This window comes from Alligator mississippiensis, chromosome 9 (genome assembly GCF_030867095.1).
Source record: "Alligator mississippiensis isolate rAllMis1 chromosome 9, rAllMis1, whole genome shotgun sequence".
NCBI lineage: Eukaryota > Metazoa > Chordata > Crocodylia > Alligatoridae > Alligator > Alligator mississippiensis.
Window position 1 is genome coordinate 43,388,862 of NC_081832.1, and position 18,946 is coordinate 43,407,807.

The following is an 18,946-nucleotide window of genomic DNA, read 5'->3' on the forward strand; positions in this document are numbered from 1 at the left end:
CCCATGCCTTCCCCAGACTGAGATAATCCTAGTTTGGGGAAGGCATAGGGAGTAGAGGGGAATGGGTGACTGCAGGATGGAACATCTGTACTGAACCTTCTCCCAGAAAGACCACCACCAAAAACGACTGCTTGTTCATACCCCTAGGCTAAAACATAGTTCTCTAACATGCTGGTACCATTTTTTCACTGTCACACCAGCCATATTACAACACAGTTTGACCTCAACTGTATTTGACCACAAGCATATTTCACAAGATGTTTTAAACTCAGTTACTTCTGCTGGGCAAACGGGGTTTTACTGAAATAAACTAGATCCTGGAAACAAAGATGTTCAGCAGAGAGATTAGTATTCCCCTCTGAATTATCTGGCACTCGACTAAAAATAGAACAGATTTCTGAATTCATTCTGCTGTTACACACAGCAAAAAGCTGCTTTTTTTCCAGCTGCTGAGTGAATGAAAAGTTTAGTTTTTCCAAGAAAAGTGTTAAAGGGGGATATATAATGGTTAAATTCTCTCTGGAATTATTTTATATAAGATCATATACTTTAGCCATGTCAAAATCTATGTATTTATTTCAACAGGTCATCACAGTGCTGTTCAAACAAAGCAACTTTGAAAAGAAATCACTCCCTTCTACAATGATGGTAAACTCATGAGAAGTCCTAGCTTGTGGCCAAGTGCAGAATGCTGCCTTTCCAGCAGTGAAAAAACTTCCTCTTCCAGGCTGAAAAGGGAGAAGAGTGAAAGGTTCTGGACAAATGAAGCCCAAAAGGGAGGAAGACTAGATGTGTCGAGGATAGGCTTTCAGTTTTCAGTGATCAGTTTACAGAGCTGGATCCAGATAAAAAGCTATTTTTGGCTCCTATAAAATGATTGGTGGGTATCTGATCAATTTACAGTGTTCACAACACTAACATCAATGTCACAAAATCAGCCCTAACCAACCATATCAAGGGTAACTAAAACAAAGTGGCCATATAAACCTGGATTATTTCAATGGCAAAGATGGCCTTACAAAGCCACCATTAAAGAAAAGTAATACAGAGGCTTGCATTGCATACGTCTGGTCTGTGAAGTAATAGACTTCAGTATCTGAGGGTCAAAAACTAGTGACTTATCGCTATCAATTGATTGAACCAAACCAAAACCTGTGATGACCTTCAGAGTCCACTTGACTAAAGGAACCTACTTTATAACATGAGCTCTGAAGTGTCTTTTCAAAAGAAGACTAGAGTATCCAAATAAATTATGTTGCCCCATAACTACAAGTCTAGGGGGAAAGGGAAATGATAGCTGCACAAAGCATTGTGTATAAAGAAAGGCCTGAATTTCTTTTTAAATTTTTTTTTTAAAGAATTCACATATATTGTGGACTCTCTATTCACAGAAACACTGAATTCCCTATGTGGAGAGGAGACACCAGAGATATAGTTTAAATTAGTCACAACTTCAGCCTTCCAAGTCCCTGGGCCCTGGGTGATACTTGTGTGTAATCCCACCCCTAAAGTAGGTATTACCTTCAGTCCTAAACACAGACAATATGATTTTAGCTAAAAGTCACAGTGATGAGGCTTCAGGAAAATGTATTTAAGAGGCAGAATGAGAACCAGAGAATTTTATGAAGACATGAGCAATAACTAATAATGCAAACACAATGAAATGTGTAATAGCATCCCTACCCAGAGAAACAGAAGCAGTAGATGCAGAAAATGCATTTAGCAGCATAGACTAAGAATTAAAAAATAACACTTGTCAAATTTTGCTCTGGCTTCAAAAACAGTATATGCATCCTCTAGGAGGAATAAAGCAGAACTCAGTCTCAGCTTTATACCAAAGCATAATCTTAAGGATACAGTGTGTTATCTCCTCAGAGCACTTTCTAGAGAACACTTCTAATTATCAGTATGACAGAATTGCCTGGAAGACCCATGGAGGTAGGTGCTGTGTAAAGACGGATCCAGATCCTGCCTGGAAAATCTTAAAAGTTAAATAAAGAAGACAAGGTATGTGCTATGGGGAGAGAAATGTACAGAAAGATGAAGTGATTTTTACCAAATTTATACAGCAAATTAGTGGCAGAGCAGGAAATTAAGGGCCAAATCCAATCTCAGTTTTCTGTGCCTAACTGACACGTATGTAGCCATGTAAGTGCTACTTCTTGGCACTTAAGCAGATCTTCCACTTTTGGTAGAATAGGATACCCAAAGTATGCATGTAACTGTTGGAAGCAAAACTGTTGCAAAGGATCTGACTTCTTAGCTCAGCAGCTTTGTCATTATTCTGCTTCTACAGGGGGTAGGAGACCCAGGTTCTCTTACCTGGAAGGGGCCTGGACTTGCAACTCTCATTTTCTAGCACGCAGTTCTCACCACCAGGCTGTGGGATAGGAACTGTCCTCTACCTTTCCTCTTGAAGCTGGCCTATTGGGTAGTCATGAGGGAAAGATACATGTCATGCTAGGAGATAAGAAAGCATGGCACTGAGGTATGCACTGCCTCAAAGACCTGGGTTTAGGGTCAAGGCCCCCTCCCTTCCAGAATGGTGCTGATCTTGCTGAGTCTCTCAATAAGAAAAAGTTTGGGGGCCTCTGCCCCAGGCAATGTCTCATCCATGGTCTGATAGAATAGTGTTTCACAGCCCATGGGTTGCAACCCAAAAGTGGGTTGGAAGAATATATGACAGGGTCATGAACAAACTTTAAAAAATGGATTCTCCTTTAAAGGAGAAAAACAGAAAACTGGCTTTTCCTGTGCTGGCTGGCAGAGTTCCAGCCTGCAAGGGGCTGCTTGGGGACCCCCACAACACACACACACACACACACACACACACACACACACTGGGGGCCTGGGGGCAGTGGGGAGCAGTTAAGAGCAAAGGGCATTGGGTTAGGATTGGCTGTCTATGTTTACAAATAAGAATGGGTACAAAAAAGGTTGAGAACCATTGACAGAGCACTTTGCTGCAAAGGGGGAGATACAGATTCAAACTCCCACTGGGTAAGGGGTGTCTAGAATCTGGGTTTCCCAATCCCTGGTCAAGTAGGGTTCTGGGTTAAAATTGCATTAACACCCTGCATCTCATTGATGGAGCTCAAAACACTTTCCAAACATTGCTGTTCTTATTTCCCAAAGGGAGAAAATGGGATTTAAAAAGTTGCCCAAGGTTACTTAGCATACCAGTGGCAGAGCAAAGACTAAGCCCATGACCCAGATAGCAAATTTCCTGGTCTATCTACTAAATAACACCATTTTCCTTCCTCTTATAATCTTAAAATAAACCTACAGTTCTTTTGCCTTTCTTTTTTGCTGTCAGTTTATATTTTCCCCAAGCCTTTCGTCTTGTGATGCTTTAGCCATATTTCCCCTCAACAAGCTGTGCCTACCTAGTCACCTGCTGGATTGCCAGCAGTGGCTGTCCCATTGTGAAAGCACAAGCATGTCTAACAAGGACAGGAATGTTTGGGGGTGTCTAACAAACTTCATAGAAAATTAGGATTGGAAGGGACCTCAGGTCATCTAGGTCAAACCCCTGCTCAAACCAGGGCAATCTCCAACTAGATCATTCCACCCAGGATTTGTCAAGCCTGACCACATAAACCTCCAAGGATGGAGATTCCACCACCTCTCTAGGTAACTTGTTCCAGTGCTTTACCACCACCTTCTTAGTGAGAGTTTTTCCTAATATCTAATAGGGCTGTGCGAGGCTTCGGACTGTGCTTTGGATCTGGAGAAGTTTCAGACGCTTCAGCATCCGAAGCAGCATGTCCAGATCAAACGCTGGCTTCTTTAGGCTTTCCGAAACTTCTGAAGTGCTTTGGAAAAGCTTCAGAGCCGCCTCGGAGATCTGGCCATAGGGTATAATGGGGAATCAATTAAATATCTATAGCTTTGTTGTTTTTTGTCTGATTTGGATGAAATTTGCAGGGGTGGTAGCCACTGTTGAGAGCATGACGTCTGCCAAGTTTCAAGAAGATCAGTATAGGGGTTTGGGGGGAGATGCACCCCAAATTCTGAAAGCAAAACTCATGTCATGTGTATGTGTTAAGCCACGGTGGGGTCAAAACTGCAGGGGGGTTTACCCCTGATGAGGCCACAAAGCTTGCCAAGTTTCAAGAAGATCAGTGTGGGGGGTTGTGGGGAACTGCCCCTCAAGCTGCTGACAGGCAAAACTCGTGACATAGATGACCGTGTGTGTGTTAAGGTGCAGCGGGCTGAAAGCTGCAGGGGTGGTGGCCCCTGCTGAGGCCACAAAGCCTGCCAAGTTTCAAGGAGATAGGTGCAGGGATTTGTGGGGAACTACACCTCAAGCTGTGGACAAGCAAAACTCGTGAGGTGGGTGACACTGTGTGTGTTAAGGAGCAGCAGGGTGAAAGCTGCAGGAATGCTAGCCCTTGTTGTGGCCACGAAGCCTGCCAGCTTTCAGGGAGATAGGTGCAGGGGGAGTCTGGCTTCTGGGACCCTGCACCCCTAGCTGCTGACAGGTAAAACTCGTGATGTGTGCTTGTGCAACTGACTGTCTCTGTCTTGGGGCAGTTGATTGTCTGAACTGATTATTTCTTCTCCTTAGTCTGTGGTTTTGTAGGTGTTAACGAGTTAATGAGCAATGATTAACACCTACAAAACCACAAACTAAGGAGAGGAAATAATCAATACAGACAGTCAACTACCCCAAGACGCATAGTTGCACAAGCACCCGGGTCACGAGTTTTGCCTGTCAGCAGCTAGAGGTGCAGGGCCCCAGAACCCAGAAGCCTTGCACCTATCTCCTCGACAGCTGGCAGGCGTTGTGGCCTCAGCAGGGCCACCACCCCTGCAGCTTTCACCCTGCCGAGCCTTAACACACACAGTGTCACTCATGTCCCGAGTTTTGCTTGTCAGCAGCTTGAGGTGCAGTTCCCCCCAAACCCTTACACTTATCTCCTTGAAACTTTGCATGCTTTGTGGCCTCACCAGAGGCCACCATCCCTGCCGTTTTCACCCCCCTGTGGTGTAACACATACATGTGACATGAGTTTTGTTTTCAAGAATTTGGGGTGCAGTTCCCCCAAAACGCCTGCATCGATCTTCTTGAAACTTGGCAGGATTCATGTTCTCAGCAGAGGCTACCACTCCTGCACGTTTCATCCAAATCAGACAGAAAACAACAAAGTTATAGATATTTAATTGATTCCCCATTATACCCTATGGCCGGATCTCCGAGGTGGCTCTGAAGCTTTGGAGCCGCTTCGGCCGGATCAAAGCAGGAACCTGGCGGGGAGCGGCCAGATCGAATAGCTGCCTACTCGCACAGGCCTAATATCTAATCTAAACGTCCCTTGTTGCAACTTGAGACCATTGCGCTTTGTTTTGTCACCTGCCACCACTGAGAACAGCCCAGCTTCATCCTCTTTGTAACTACCCTTTAAGTAGTTAAAGGCTGCTATCAACCCACCACCTCAAGTCTTCTCTTCTGCAGGCTAAGTGGGAGTTCATATATGTGCTCCAGGAGCCGGGGGGAGGGTGCTTTAATTTAAGAGGCTCCGGAGCTGCTCTAGTTAAAGAACCTGGCATGTCATGTGTATCAGAATCCTCGTGCTGAAAAATGGGAGCAGGGGCACTTTAACTAAAGCTTGTGGATTAATCAGGTCTGCTCCAACGTACTGTAATTACAGCACGTTGGAGCAGCCTTGCTGCACGTGTGTTGGTGTAAGTAAACCCAGTTCCCTCAGCCTCTCATCATAAGTCATGTGCCCCAGCACCTAACCATTTTCATTGTACATCGCTGGAAGCAACCTCTTAGTAACTACTTGTGTGTTCCTTTACCCTATCACTGCAGCTGGAAATAGAATCCTCTCCCTCTGTTCTGGAGAAGACAGATTCTTGAGTCATGGAGCCCACACTGGAGAGGAAATCTGATCACAGTCCATGATCAAGCCTCCTAGGAATGCCAGGAAAGATTTGGGGATTCATGGCTCAGTCAGGGAAGGGCAAAAAGTCAGAAGAATCGCTATGTAATTTCCATTCTGAGCTCACCAGAACAAAGCCAAATCTAAGGGTTCTGCTATGTTAGGCAAACCAGCAAATTGCAACTTTTAACAGCCCTCACTTGGGGCCAGATCTTATTTCACTTATTAGGTGTGTATGTGCTTCTTGAATGCTTAAGTGCACTGCTTGAGTCTCTGAAAAACTACTAGACCAAAGGGTAGGTGGGTTCTTTTCCTGGTTGCTTTTTTGATTATGCAAGACGAAGATGAAGGTGCATTATAAAAGTAGGCACAGTACTGTTTTTCCAGGGACTTGATCAGGGTGGAATAGGATTGCACATAGGTGCTTATATGCCATTTAGGTGCCAAATAGGTGGAATAGGATCTGGCCCTGAGTGTAGAGCAAATCCCAATGACTTGCTTGGTGATTTCCTCATTAAATAGCAGTGCCATATCTGAAATAAAACTTGCCTGAGGCTTTCCATACTGTAGAGCAGTGGTTCTCAAACTTTTTTGTACCTGGACCCATTTGTAAACACCAATGGCCAGTCCTAATCCAGTGCCCCTCACTCCTGACCTGCTGCCTTCTGCCCCCAAGCCCCCAGTGTGTGCAGCAGCAGGAGGGTGTGTAGGGCATGGGGCCCCCCCAAGCAGCCTCTCACAGGCTGGAACTCTGCTAGTCTGCAAGGGAAAAGCCACAGTTTCCCATGTTTTTCTCTCTCAAATCCATTTTTAAAAGTTTGTTTGCAACCTTTTCATATATTCTTGCAACCCACTTTTGGGTTGCAACCCCATGGTTGAGAAATGCCTCTGTAGAGCCCAGACTTGGGCATATATAAGGACTTATGTTGAGGGGACATTAAAGCTGTTTCATTTAATTATAAAAACAACTAAGATTAAATTCCTCCAAATCTTTTAAAACTGGCTGCTGTCAGAAAAGAAAATACAAGAGATACAACAGAAGGCACATGTTTAATTAAGAATAACACTTAACTGCCTAGTAAGATTCCCTGCTTAGATCATAGCTGACCAGAAGGAACTACCTGAACCCTGAGAACAAAAGGGCAGATGAAGGAAGCAGAAGGCCCAGGCTCCAAAAGAGATAGTCCAAAGAATACAGGCAAGATGTTTTTCCTACCCAGTCATTTCCAGTCAAAGGCTTATAAATAGGGACCTACTTACTTTGTGGTTTTGTGGATTTCACAGAAACCAAAAAAATCCAGGATTGTCCATTAAAACTGTGAAAACAACAACAAATTAATAAGAATAAAATGCTCAGTCCTGGGAGAGGAAGGTGCTGGCTGGCAGGGCAGCAAGAAGGGCAGCAGACAAGATGGCAGCTGCTTCCTTGTTCCTCCTCTCCCTGCTGGAGCTTCTTCATCAATCAGTGGCGAGGGGCAGGGTGGCATGAAGGGCAGCCAGCAATCAGGATGGTGACCACACCGCATTCCTCCTTCCCCCAGGACCTCTCTGCCAATCGGTGCTGAGCAGCGGGGCCTCCCCGCCAAGCAGCATGGAGGGGTAGGGCTGCTTTGAAATGCCCCTGAAATTGGCTTTATATGCCACGAGCAGGCAGTGTAAAACCCTTTGTTTTGCTGTGATTTAAGTAGGTCCCTACTTATAAAACCACATTAGAGCTGAAAATGGTGACTCATGAGGACTTTTAACCAAAGGAGGAAAATCAACTCTGGGAAATAATGGGAAAATATCCTCCCTGGTAGATTTTATCATGTTAATCTGTCCAGCTCTACACTACTTAACTCAGAACTATAACATGCCCCTGGCAGCCACAAATAATATAATTTTATATTTATGCAGCACTTTTTATCCTGAAGCATTTCCTACACTTGAATAGTACCAGGGAACTAGAACCACTTCTGGGAGGAAGCACTGTCTATGCAACAGTGAAGGGGAAGAGGTGAAAATATCAGCAAAAGATTCTGTGAGTGATCACTTACTCACACAAAGTGCCAGGGAATCTTTAAATATCTGTGGAGAGAGCACAGAGGGCCTCACTTTGGAAAATCTCATTCAAAAGTCCCCACTGATAGCCTGCACTGAATTTATCTCCTTCAAAAGACATGGCTAAAAAAGCAAACTGGTCCTGTTGGAATTTAAACCTGCAGCAGCAGAGAGGATAGGAATTAGAAACCTGAATTACAGTCCATTAAACCACTTTTTTTGATTAGGCACAGCTAGGCGAGGGAGAGCCCTATATACAACTGTGCTTTGTGATACTGCCTTCAGGTAAAATTTATGTCATTGTCTGAATGAAATGTTGGGGAAAGAGATCTCTGCACAGAGATTTCTGTGTAAAGAAGAAGAAAGTCAGAGCATTTTCTCCGTTTCCAGACTGGAAAGGATCAGTATAGTTCCTACCAGGGAAAGCATTTCCCTTCCTCTTTATATTTTCCTGTGGTTTGTTTGTATTATCATTTACAAGATATTATTTATGGAATTTTACATGTAATGTAGAGATGGTATTGGCTGTTCTGGGAATTGAACCAATACCAGATGGCAAGGCTCTGTTTTCCAGGCTCTTTCTAACTGCATTCACTTTTCCTTCCATCAATCATCTAAGTTCCTTTTTTAACCAGTCTTCCTGTATCTGCTGCTTAGTTTGCAACTACCTTCTTTGGGTGCCTGCTAAAAGCATCAGCAAATCCTCCCAATCATTCTTATTGTTAAAACTACAGCTTAAGCACAAGATCTATGAAATCCATCTAGAGTAATCACTGATACTGAGTACTGATGTACTGGAAACTTTGAAAGTCTTTAAAGTCATTGCCTAAAGTAGAGGACAGAGAGACTTGATGATTTAAAGTAAAGGAGTAATGACAAGTGGTTTTCAGCCTAGGGGAAGCAGTCTCATGAAAGTCACAAACAAGTGAGAAAGGGTTACTGCTATGCCTTTGCCATGTTACTAGCTGGGAGGGAAATAACATCAAGATTGGAAGGAGTTCCTGAGTGGTCCTGCTATAGATGGCATTTTGAGCCACTTGGGTCATCAATTCCAACCCAGTCCAAGTTAGTAGTGGGCGCATCTACATTTGCTATTAATGCAGCACAATAAATTCTGGTGCAGTTCATGCTGGAGTTTATTGATCTCGGGAGCCATGTTTGAATGTGCACCCAGGACCACAGCATGTTCAACTGGGGTGGCACAGGCCCAGCTGGCAGTGGGCCCAGGGGTTCAACCTGCCAGCCTGGAGCTGCTCTGCCCCAGTTCAACGTGCTGTGGAGGGGCTGGCTGGGGCATGAGGGTGCTACAATGTGGGGCTAGTTGGCAGGCAGCCCCCACACTGTAGCACCCTCATGCCCCAGCCAACCCCAGTCACTGTCTACACGTGCGTTGCGGTGAAGTAAATAACTCCACTGTAGGATAGTACGTGTGTTGGGCAGTACTATCTTATGGCAGAGTTAATTAATTTACTCTGGCCTAATAGTGCCACACATGTAGAGTGATGCCTTGCTGCGGAGCTAGTTACTCAACTCTGCAATAAAGTGCAGGTGTAGATGCCCCTAGTGACTCGAAGTTATTGCTGCTTGATGACCTATATAAAAAGACCAGGTCATAGGTCTAGTTCCTTATGGACAGCTATCAGCACTGCATGCAACACCAATATAGCTGGCATTTCCTGACACTTTTATTGACAGTCTTGGTTCGCAGAATGCATTTAAAGATCAGCATGGCAAGAGGAATCATAAACTGCAAAGCACCTGCCAGAGCAAGCTGGCAACACTACTGGCCACACTACATATCTGGTGGTCAGTCACTAAGGCTGGCATCTACTAGCACAAAAGAAGCCTAATATAAGAAGGTGCCTAACTTCTTTGGGGTTCCTTGAACATGATTTTATTATTGCTATTATCAATTCTCTGTCTTGCAATAGCACTTTGGAACCCAGGAAGTCGGATCCCATTTTGCTACATAAAATTACAGAACCAAAGAGAGCACCCTTGGTCTAAAGAGTTTCCAATCTAAGTTAAGAGTCTAAACCTTGATTCCAGCTTCATGATATCATAACATTTATTTGCTGAATAATTACAACTGGAGTAAAGCTCAGAGCATTGTCTACTGCAGTGGTTTTCCACCTTCCTAAGCTCACAGAACTCTTTCATACATTTCTGCTACAGAACCCCTACCCCATCTTAAAGACTGATGCAAAGACAGGAGACTGGGCCTGGCAGTGGCAGAGCTCCACCTCCCTGCTCACTCTGCTATTACCCTCAGTCTCTTTGCAGAGCCCCTGGTGACCTGGCTTGAAAAACACTGGTATACTTTTATTGATCACAGATTGATCCAGAAAGGTATTGAAGTACATGCTTAACTTTAAGTGCCTGAGTAGCTCTACTGGTTTGTTAGATTACTTGTGCTTAAAGTTAAGCAGGTGCAGAAGTCCCTGGCTAAACTGGAGCCTTACTGCAGGTTTCTCCGTACCTAAAAATAACTCAGGGTAACCTGAATTTGGAGGGGTGGGAGGTGGAGGAGGGGAAGAAGCCTTAAAGAGAAAGCCAAGGAAACATGCAAAGCAAATGTTCTTGAAATGAAAAAATGTTACTGAGACTCTATTATAAATGTGCCTGTTATCACAATGCATTTCACAGTTGTAGAATGACACCAGGAGCATACTTTCAGCAGCCCTGGTGGAGGAGTACACATTAAAAACAAATAATGTAATTATATGGCTTCTTACTGGCAGAAGAACTGAAAAAATCATGCATCTTATTCCATGAACAAGATTTTTGGGGAGAAACGTTCATGGATTAACATTTTGTGATAACACTGGTTACAAATCTGACCAAATACATGGAACAAAAGCTTTTATTAATTCTACCCATTCGGGGGAATTTCACACCTTTCCCTATTTTTAGGAGATACATATACTCTATGAGAAACATGAAGTACCTCTAATCCAAAGACACATATTACACCACCATCACCTGTCAGCTCATTTCAAAATATGACCAAAATATGACTACCACCCTACTTTGGGGATTTCAATTAACATTTGCCTAATTTTTCTCTAAGATGCTTGTTGGGGCAGGGGACTGTGTCTTAATCAGTCTCTTGTACCACTGCCAATCACATTAACGATACGATAACAACAGTAATGATGATGATGCACCTATTTGATGTTTGTCTTCTATTAAAGTCAATGAGAGATGGTCCACCCGAATGAGAGTGGATGCTGATGGATGCTGTTCCATCCCCTTCTTTGTGCAAATTATTACCACAAAGGGAAGGGAGCAGCAGGGATTTGCCCGTGGCTCTTCAACCTGAGTCCTCTGTCTAGCTCTTTTAGCTTCGCTTGTAGGGAAGGCAGGCAGCGCCCCTTCTAAAAGAGGTCCAGATAAACAACTTTTCTGAGATTAAACCGACTCCTCCCGGAAAACCACTGCAGTGGGAGAGCCTTGTTATTATCTTGCTTGTTTATTAAGAGACAGCAGGGGTCACCACATGAAAGAAGCCATTGTCTCCTCAGCTCTCAGCCTTTTCAGTCTATTAGTGTTTTTTTGTTTTTGTTTAAGAAAACCACTGCATTTGAATGGCAGATCACGCACTACAGGCAAAGGCAGCCTAAGAGAACAGATCCGGACATGGCCACCCAGCCCCCTCCCCTGGGCCGCCAGCTCCGAGGGCCGGTGCCACCTGCAGCAGCAGGGCCGGAGCACTCAGGTTCCCCGCAGCCGCCCCCTCCCACCTGCCCCCGGCCCCGGGGCTTCCCCGCTGCTCGGCTGGATGCAGGAAACGCCCGTGCTCGGAGCGGGCCGTGATGCAGCGGGAGTGGGGCTGGGGCTGGGCAGGTCCTGAGAGGATGTGAGCGGAATCCCAAGGGCCGGAGGCGCCTCGCCCGCCTCCCACGCCGGGAACCCTCTCGCCCGCCCGCACGAGCTGGGAGCGCGGGCGCCCCTCGGGCCCCCGCCCCGCCCCGCCCCGCGCGGGCAGAGCCTTGTGGCAGCGCCGGGCGGGCTGGCGGCGATCTCGGCGCCCTGCCTGCTGCAGCCGCGGGTCCCCGCGCCCTTGCCGCGGGGCCGGACGCCGCCGGCCGGGCCCGCGGAGGCATGGACTAGAGGTGGGTGACAGCCACAGCGCGCGGCGCGGGGAAACCCGAGCAGCTGCTGCGGAGCCCGGAGCTCGGCTCCCCGCGCCGCCGCCGCCCTGCCGGGCCAGGGATCCCCGCAGCAGCCCCGGGGCAGCGGAGTCCCCGACCCCCCTGGGGGCCGCGCCGCAGACAGGCCCGGCAGCTGGCGGCAGGACTCGGGTGCTCAGCCCGGGCTCCGGGGGCCGAGATCGGGGCTCTCCCGCGTGGCGCCGCGGGGGTGCCGTGGCCGTGGGTTCCCCAGGGCGGCGTCACGCGGCCCCGCTCGCCCCGCGGGGGTCCCGGGCAGGGCAGGGGCTGCGCGGAGGCCGGGGTCCCCCAGGTCCCTCGCGGGTGGGCGGGATGCCCCGGCTGCAGCCCCACGCCGCGGCCGCCCCCTCCCCCGGGCTTTACCTCGGCGAGGGCCCCGCCGGGAGGTGCTGGAGGGCGCTAAGATTACGCCGCTTCCGGTTTTCCAGCGCCTCTGTTTCCCCTGCCAAGCGGTGGAGAAGCGGCAGCCCCCCAAATGGCCTGGCCAGATGCGGCAGGTCTGCTGCTCAGCGCCGCGACTGGAGGAGGCTCCGCGCACCGCCGCCGCCACCAGCAGCAGCAGCGCCCGCCCCGCTGCGCCCCCCGAGCCGCGGCCGTCGCAGCCGCAGCCCCGCAGCCTGGACAGCAGCAGCAGCAGCAGCGGGACGAGCAGCCGGCGGCATGAGGCACGATCCGACCCCCGGCTTCTCCATGCTGCTCTTCGGGGTGTCTCTCGCCTGCTACTCCCCCAGCCTCAAGTCGGTGCAGGACCAGGCGTACACTGCGGCCGTGGTCCTGGAGGGCAAGGTGCAGTCGGTGTCCCCCCCCGCCGGTAACGGCAGTGGCGGCGGCAGGGATCCCCCCGGCTCCAACGGGGGGGTCCTAGTGAAGGTCTTAGACCTGTGGCCCCTCAACAGCGGGGGGCTGCAGCGCGAGCAGCTCATCAGCGTGGGCAGTGCGGGCTCCAAGGCGCCCTGCTTCAAAGTGAAGAGGAACCACCGCTACATCTTCTTCCTGGAGCCCACGGAGAAGCCCTTGGTTTTCAAGACCTCCTTCGCCCCCTTGGACACCAGCGGCAAGAACCTCAAGAAGGATGTGGGCAGGATCCTGTGCGCAGACTGCGGTAAGTTGCCTGGTGCTCCCTCCTGCTCCTCGGGGGTGCCGCTGATGCGGGGGTTGGGGGCGCCGCGGGCTGTTGGGGTGCCATCCAGGGGTGCCGGCAGAGATAGGTGCCTCCCTCTGCCTGGCACGCCAGAGCACCGGGCACCTGCGCTTGATGGACGGCAGTGGGCATGTCATGTGCCGCGGGATTTCTGCCATCACGGCTCAGCATTGCCCTGGCGGTGTTGGGGGCGGGGGGGAGTTGAGTGTTTTGAAGCACTTCGCTGTGCCGTGGGATCCTGGAGCGGGCTGGGCTCAAGCACAGGCGCCTTCACCCCACGATCCTTTGCCTCGACTTTGTGATGGAGCGATGCTCGGGGGCTGGCCCGGGGGAAGGAGGGGGGTGGCTGGGGGGTGCGACCTAGTCCATGCATTTGCTGGGTTGGATCTTGCTCTGCTTTCCAAATCCCTTATCTGCGTGTTGAACTCCGGTTCCCGTTGTGTAAGGCTCGCAACTTATGTAAACAACGCCCCTCCCCAGCGAGCCCGGGGATACCAGTGGGGGGCAGCTTGACTTCTCTCGGTGCCTGCTTTCTCTTTGAGGCCGCTTGATATTCCTGTGGTCTCTGTTCCTTGTTGAAAATCTCTTGGATGGGTCTCTTCCTGAGGGAATACTAGCCAGCCCTGGCTCTAATATGCCTTGTGATGCCAACACCATAGGTATCTTTTGGGATCTCGTTGCAAGTCCTAATTCTGTATGGTATTATCAGCAGTTGCAATGATAATATCTACTGGTAACTTACTCCTGCTGGATGGTGTAAGTTATGCTGTAACACCTCCGTAGCAATCTGTGTTGACTGCATCTGTCCCCTCTGTGCTGGTTGCAGTATAAGCATGCAGGTAATTAGGGAGATAACATACAGAATCGTGGTGGACCTGCGCGAGACTGCACAGCACACTCACTGCTTGATGTCACAAAGTCAACTGCACGCAAGCTGGTTTGATATAAATGTGATTGATTTTGAATGGATTTTTAAAAATGGAGGATTTTCTGTTCCTTTTGATATACTTCTGTCATCCTGTACAGTTCACTGAAGTATTTGATGTCAGTCTCTTTTGTATGTTTTCATATTTAATGTTTCTTTTTATTCTTTCTTGGTTTTCTATGATAATTGCAGTCAACCTACTGAATGAAAGACCTTTTAATGGCATGCAGTAGTGACTCAATTAACTCTGTATCCACTGAATTGTCTGATGCATTGCTTTCCCACAGCAGAGAGCATGTTTACTTATGCAGACAGACACTTTCCTGAAATGTGTATGGATTTTGGAGTAGACTGGTTAGTAGAGATGTACTATGGAACTATAGTAACTATGGAAAAGTTTTTTACATTTGTCAAAATAATGTTCTTATTTTCTGACGTCCCTTTTTCACTGAATTTAGTTGCTTTCAAAGCAGCCAATTGTGTTTGCTCTGAACTGTATGCATACTGTGTATCTCAGCTTTCATTATGATATTTTTGCACAGGCTTATCAAATTAATTCAACAGGAATGTGTTGGTGTCTGGGTTTCAAATTTCATTATTGTAATTTGGAAAACTGGTATGTGGGCTTTTATATTTTATGTTGTGCTGGTCTTTGATATTTTGTAATGCATGATTTTTATCCCAGTTGGGGCCTGATCATGTGAAAACCTAAGCCTGGCTCATAGATTGGCTTTAATGCTCAGCGGGCACACCCCAGAACCCCGAGGGACCTGTGAGAGACTTGCAGTGGGAAATGAATTCAGAATCCCTCCTTAGGATAGGTTCCACTTTGGTCAATAGATTATAAATATACACTGTATCTATCGCAAGATGATGCAGATTCCCTTTCATTGACAATATGTACATAGGCAGTCACTCCTCAGATTAATAGGCCTTTTTCCTCATTAAAGACTCTGTGACATGTGTGTTATGCTTAGCCTTTTAATGAATATTTGCTAGCTCTTGTTAACTGGACATTTCTGGGGCAAATACTTTACCATTTGAGCAGGTTGATCCTAAATTGTGAAAACTGGATCTCTTCCTTTCTTCAGTTATCACACCAATAAACGTAGAAAAATGTGATTGTTAAGGAAGGGAAGGCATCTCAAATTGACATTGTACATATTTATAAATGTTAACATCATGAGACCTTCATTTAATTTATTCGTGTGTGTTTTATGGGCTTACATGAACATGTAGAATTTAGCAAAATAGGTGTCACAAAATAAAAAGTACACGTGGGGAAGGATAAATTGGTAGTACATTTAATAGGGCTGTCATTTTAGCAGTCAGGTTGTACCACAGTAGCAATTAATTACATGGCACTTTAAAAAAAATCAAGAAAAAGTACAATCTGGCAAGATTCTGAGCAGTCTTATAGAACTTCAGTCAGAGCTGAATGTGCTCAGTTCCTCCTTGCATCATGTCCAAAGTGTTAAAAAGAAGTGTGTATGCTGCTGTAGGTAACAAGGTAAGAGATGTAATTCTGACCATGACACCTTCTCGAAGCTAATACATTTATTTCTATATTTTGAGCAGTTTGAAGAAGGCCTCCTGGCTAAATCACTCTGCAGGTTGCCGAGAACATTGTCTCATCAGAGCTGTACAGCAGGCTGCAAAATAAAGAGGCTGGCACTTAGTAACTGTCACAAAGGTGGTTATGTTAAGCAACAGAAGTTGAACAGCAGCTTTATTACACTGAACTTTTGTTTATTCTTTGCTTTCTGCACTCGGGTGCTCAGAAGCAATCCTCTGAGATTAGTTTTGAAGGTGACATTCCAAGCAGGCTGACTGCATGATTTGCAGTGTCCCATGCTGCTGGAATGGTGTGTGCAGTGGAGAATTAGCCCATGATTTGCTGTCTTGCCTCTTGCATCCTCCTGGAGAAGGAAATGAAACTGAGTGGTGGGCCATTTTCTGTTCTGGCCTTTCCTGCTTCAACAGAGGGAGCTGGAAATCTCCAGAGTTAGCCAGAGGTTTGTGGAATAGTTTCCAAGGGAAGTGGTGGATGCATTATCGCTCAGGATTTAGCAGAATACTGGACAGCAGACACGAGAGAACTCTCCTGCACAGGCAGGGAGCTGGCCTTAATAGCACTGATCCAACTATAATTTCTCCAAAAAGGCTGGGGTTTCAAGTTTTGAGGCTGGTTCCAGGGATTATTGGCAGGTAGTTTATGTTGTGTTATTTGTTAGAGATAAAGGCCTGGTTTTGGGGGCAGTCAGTGCTCCCTGAGAGAGGGAGGATGCCCCTGTCTCCTATTGATTTAAATGTGGTGGTTGCAATTGCAACTTGAAAAAGGCTTATCCTCTGGCAGGATCAGGAAGTAGGTTTGAGTTTGTGTTTTATTCCTGGGGCAATAATTGCTAGCAGATCTGCATGGGCTATGTGCCCATCACCCCCGGAGAAGAAGTTCTGTATAGTAAAGGAGCTGTGTTGAAGGGAGGCCCAGCCAGAAGGATAAGGTAGAAATAGCAGTGTGGGGCAAGGAAGGGTGACCAAGATCGTTGCCGAGGTACAGATGACCTATTAGAATGGACAATGGAACAAGGTGCTCAGGAGGTTTTCAGGAAGCCAGATAAGCATCTTTCTGAGGTGATTTAATAGCAGCAAATCCTGCCCTTTTGCAGTGGGTGGACTAGATGGCACTCAAAGTCTTTTCCAGCCATATGGTTCTATACAGCAAGATGGTAGATGGCTTGTCTAGGATTCTGATTTCCAATAGTATTTAACATATCCAAATGTCAGCCTTACCTTCATTTTTGTTGTGGTTTTTGTGTTGGAGGAAATATCAAAAGGCTAAATCAAAAATTTGGGAGTGAGGATTCCTGGGTTCAAAACTCACCTCTGCCCCTCACTTTGGGGAAGAGACAGGGAAGGGGTCTTGTGTTTTAGTATATCCTTCTGTATATACAGATAGTAACAAGAAACCTTCTCTGTGGATAAACAAATGGTCTGTATATGGTTTGAGTTCCATAGATCAGTGGTGCTCAGCATAGGGCCCATAGGCCAGATCCGGCTCCTGAAATGACTAGATCTAGTTCACGGCATGGGGGATGGGTAGTGAGGAGTGAGGGATCAGTAGTGAGCAGCTCAGCATGGTGCGTCCCTTTCCCTGATTTGCATTGTGTCACTGATACCCTCCGCAGCACTCCGTGCTCTCTCCTTCTCCCCTTTCCTAAGGCAGGTACTGCTTACTCTCTCCTTCCCTTTCTCTCTCCTCCTCCCCTATGGCAGGTGCTGTTTACCAGCGGTAAGCTCTCTTCCTCTCTCCCTCTTGTCCCTTTGACATTGGCAGCCAACTCTTAACCCTGTCCCTTCCATCCCCTCCTCCCCTTCCAGAGGGGAGTGGTTTCCCCCCACCTTTTTCCCCCACTGCCCAGGCAGCCAGGTATTCAGCACCTGGCCTCCTGCTCTAAAAAGTTGAGTTCCACTGCCATAGGTGAAAGGTGGCATGTTTTCAAAATGTCATTGTGTGTGCTGGTGGATGATGTGGGTCAGAATACACATCTGCTTGAACATTCATTTCAAAGGCCTCCTTTCTACCAAATATATTTTGGCAATGTTATTGTTTTCTGTATTGTTATTCAATTACTTCTTTTATTGCTTCTCCTCATATACATTTGCTTTTTGGCATTCGTTAGCTCCTTACTTTTGGGTGACCTCTTTATTTCCTTAGTGCATGTGTGGGTGGACCAACCAGGAAGAACTTCATCCTAGAGGCAACCTGTACTATCACTTAAAAACATTACAGCAGCTGATGGGATCCAGACTTTGGCCATTCCTGATTCTACTGAAGATAATGGGGGTTAAGTCACCAACTACTAGAAGTGGGTTCAGGCATCAGGTTGATATTTTAAATGGTAAATATCCTCCCACCCCCATTGAATATCTTCCCTCCATTGAGTGTTGTCTTTTAAATATTTAGCATAGTAAGGGAAGAGGGGTAGCGATGTTAAAGCAGAGGTTATAAAGTCAGGAAAGCTGGGCTTTATCCTTCACTCTGTGACATACTTTACGATCAAGTGACTTAAGGCCTGTTTGCCTCAGTTTCCCAACAGGATTTTTACTATCTTCCTGCCTTAGCTTAGGACTTGTGAGAGTTACTTAATTAAAGTATTAAATCTCTTTGAGAACCTTGAGAGAAAGTGGTGTAGTACTCTAGGACAGGGCATAGTGGTCACTACTTTGAATTAAATGGGACTATTTTTAGTAGTAGGAATTGTTCTGTATAGTAAATATTTTCAGGCTTGAGGTGTAACTCTTCAGGTGGCAGTCCTTAACCGATAGGGTCTCTGATTCAACATTCAGAATTCGCACTGACTTCATGGGGAGTTTTGAATACGCAAGAATGGCAGAAGGGAGCCTGAAATATCATTTGAGGAAACACTTTTGGTAGGTGGTAGATTTCTCAATTGCCTTAGCTTGGCTTCAGCTTTGTAGCACCCATTCACATTCACCTGTGATCAGAGGTGGGTGGCCAATGCACAATGGAATAAATGACCCTGCAAATTAAATATATGTGGTGCCATCCAAAATAGCATTTACAGCACAGTACTAGAAGCTTGTGCACAATCTGCAGGAGCTGCTATTTCATTTTTCTTTTTGTAATTCATACAACACATTTTAGATAAATACTGAACTGAATATAGTGCCAGTGAAAGGTGCTGGCTTGCTAGGCTTGGAGTCTGGAGTCCCCTCCTTATTCGCAGAACTGCTACAGCACAGGTAGCACCAGTGT

The 18,946-nt window shown here is 46.8% G+C and overlaps 2 protein-coding genes across 2 annotated transcripts in view; both read left to right on the top strand.

The window, feature by feature from the left end:
- The window catches only part of LOC109283074 (uncharacterized), an 80,106-nt gene extending 79,056 nt beyond the window's left edge, over positions 1-1,050 (top strand). Inside the window, exon 4 of the mRNA XM_059733416.1 lies at positions 586-1,050. The gene's annotated coding sequence lies outside the window, so the exon portion shown is untranslated. The remainder of the gene's footprint in view (positions 1-585) is intronic.
- Positions 1,051-11,919: 10,869 nt separating this feature from the next.
- Positions 11,920-18,946, top strand: part of NRG2 (neuregulin 2) — a 371,803-nt gene continuing 364,776 nt past the window's right edge. The window contains 3 exon segments of the mRNA XM_059733428.1: positions 11,920-12,043; positions 12,529-12,701; positions 12,703-13,202. Of these exon segments, the coding sequence (XP_059589411.1) occupies positions 12,589-12,701; positions 12,703-13,202 (613 nt within the window). The 5' untranslated portion in view covers positions 11,920-12,043; positions 12,529-12,588.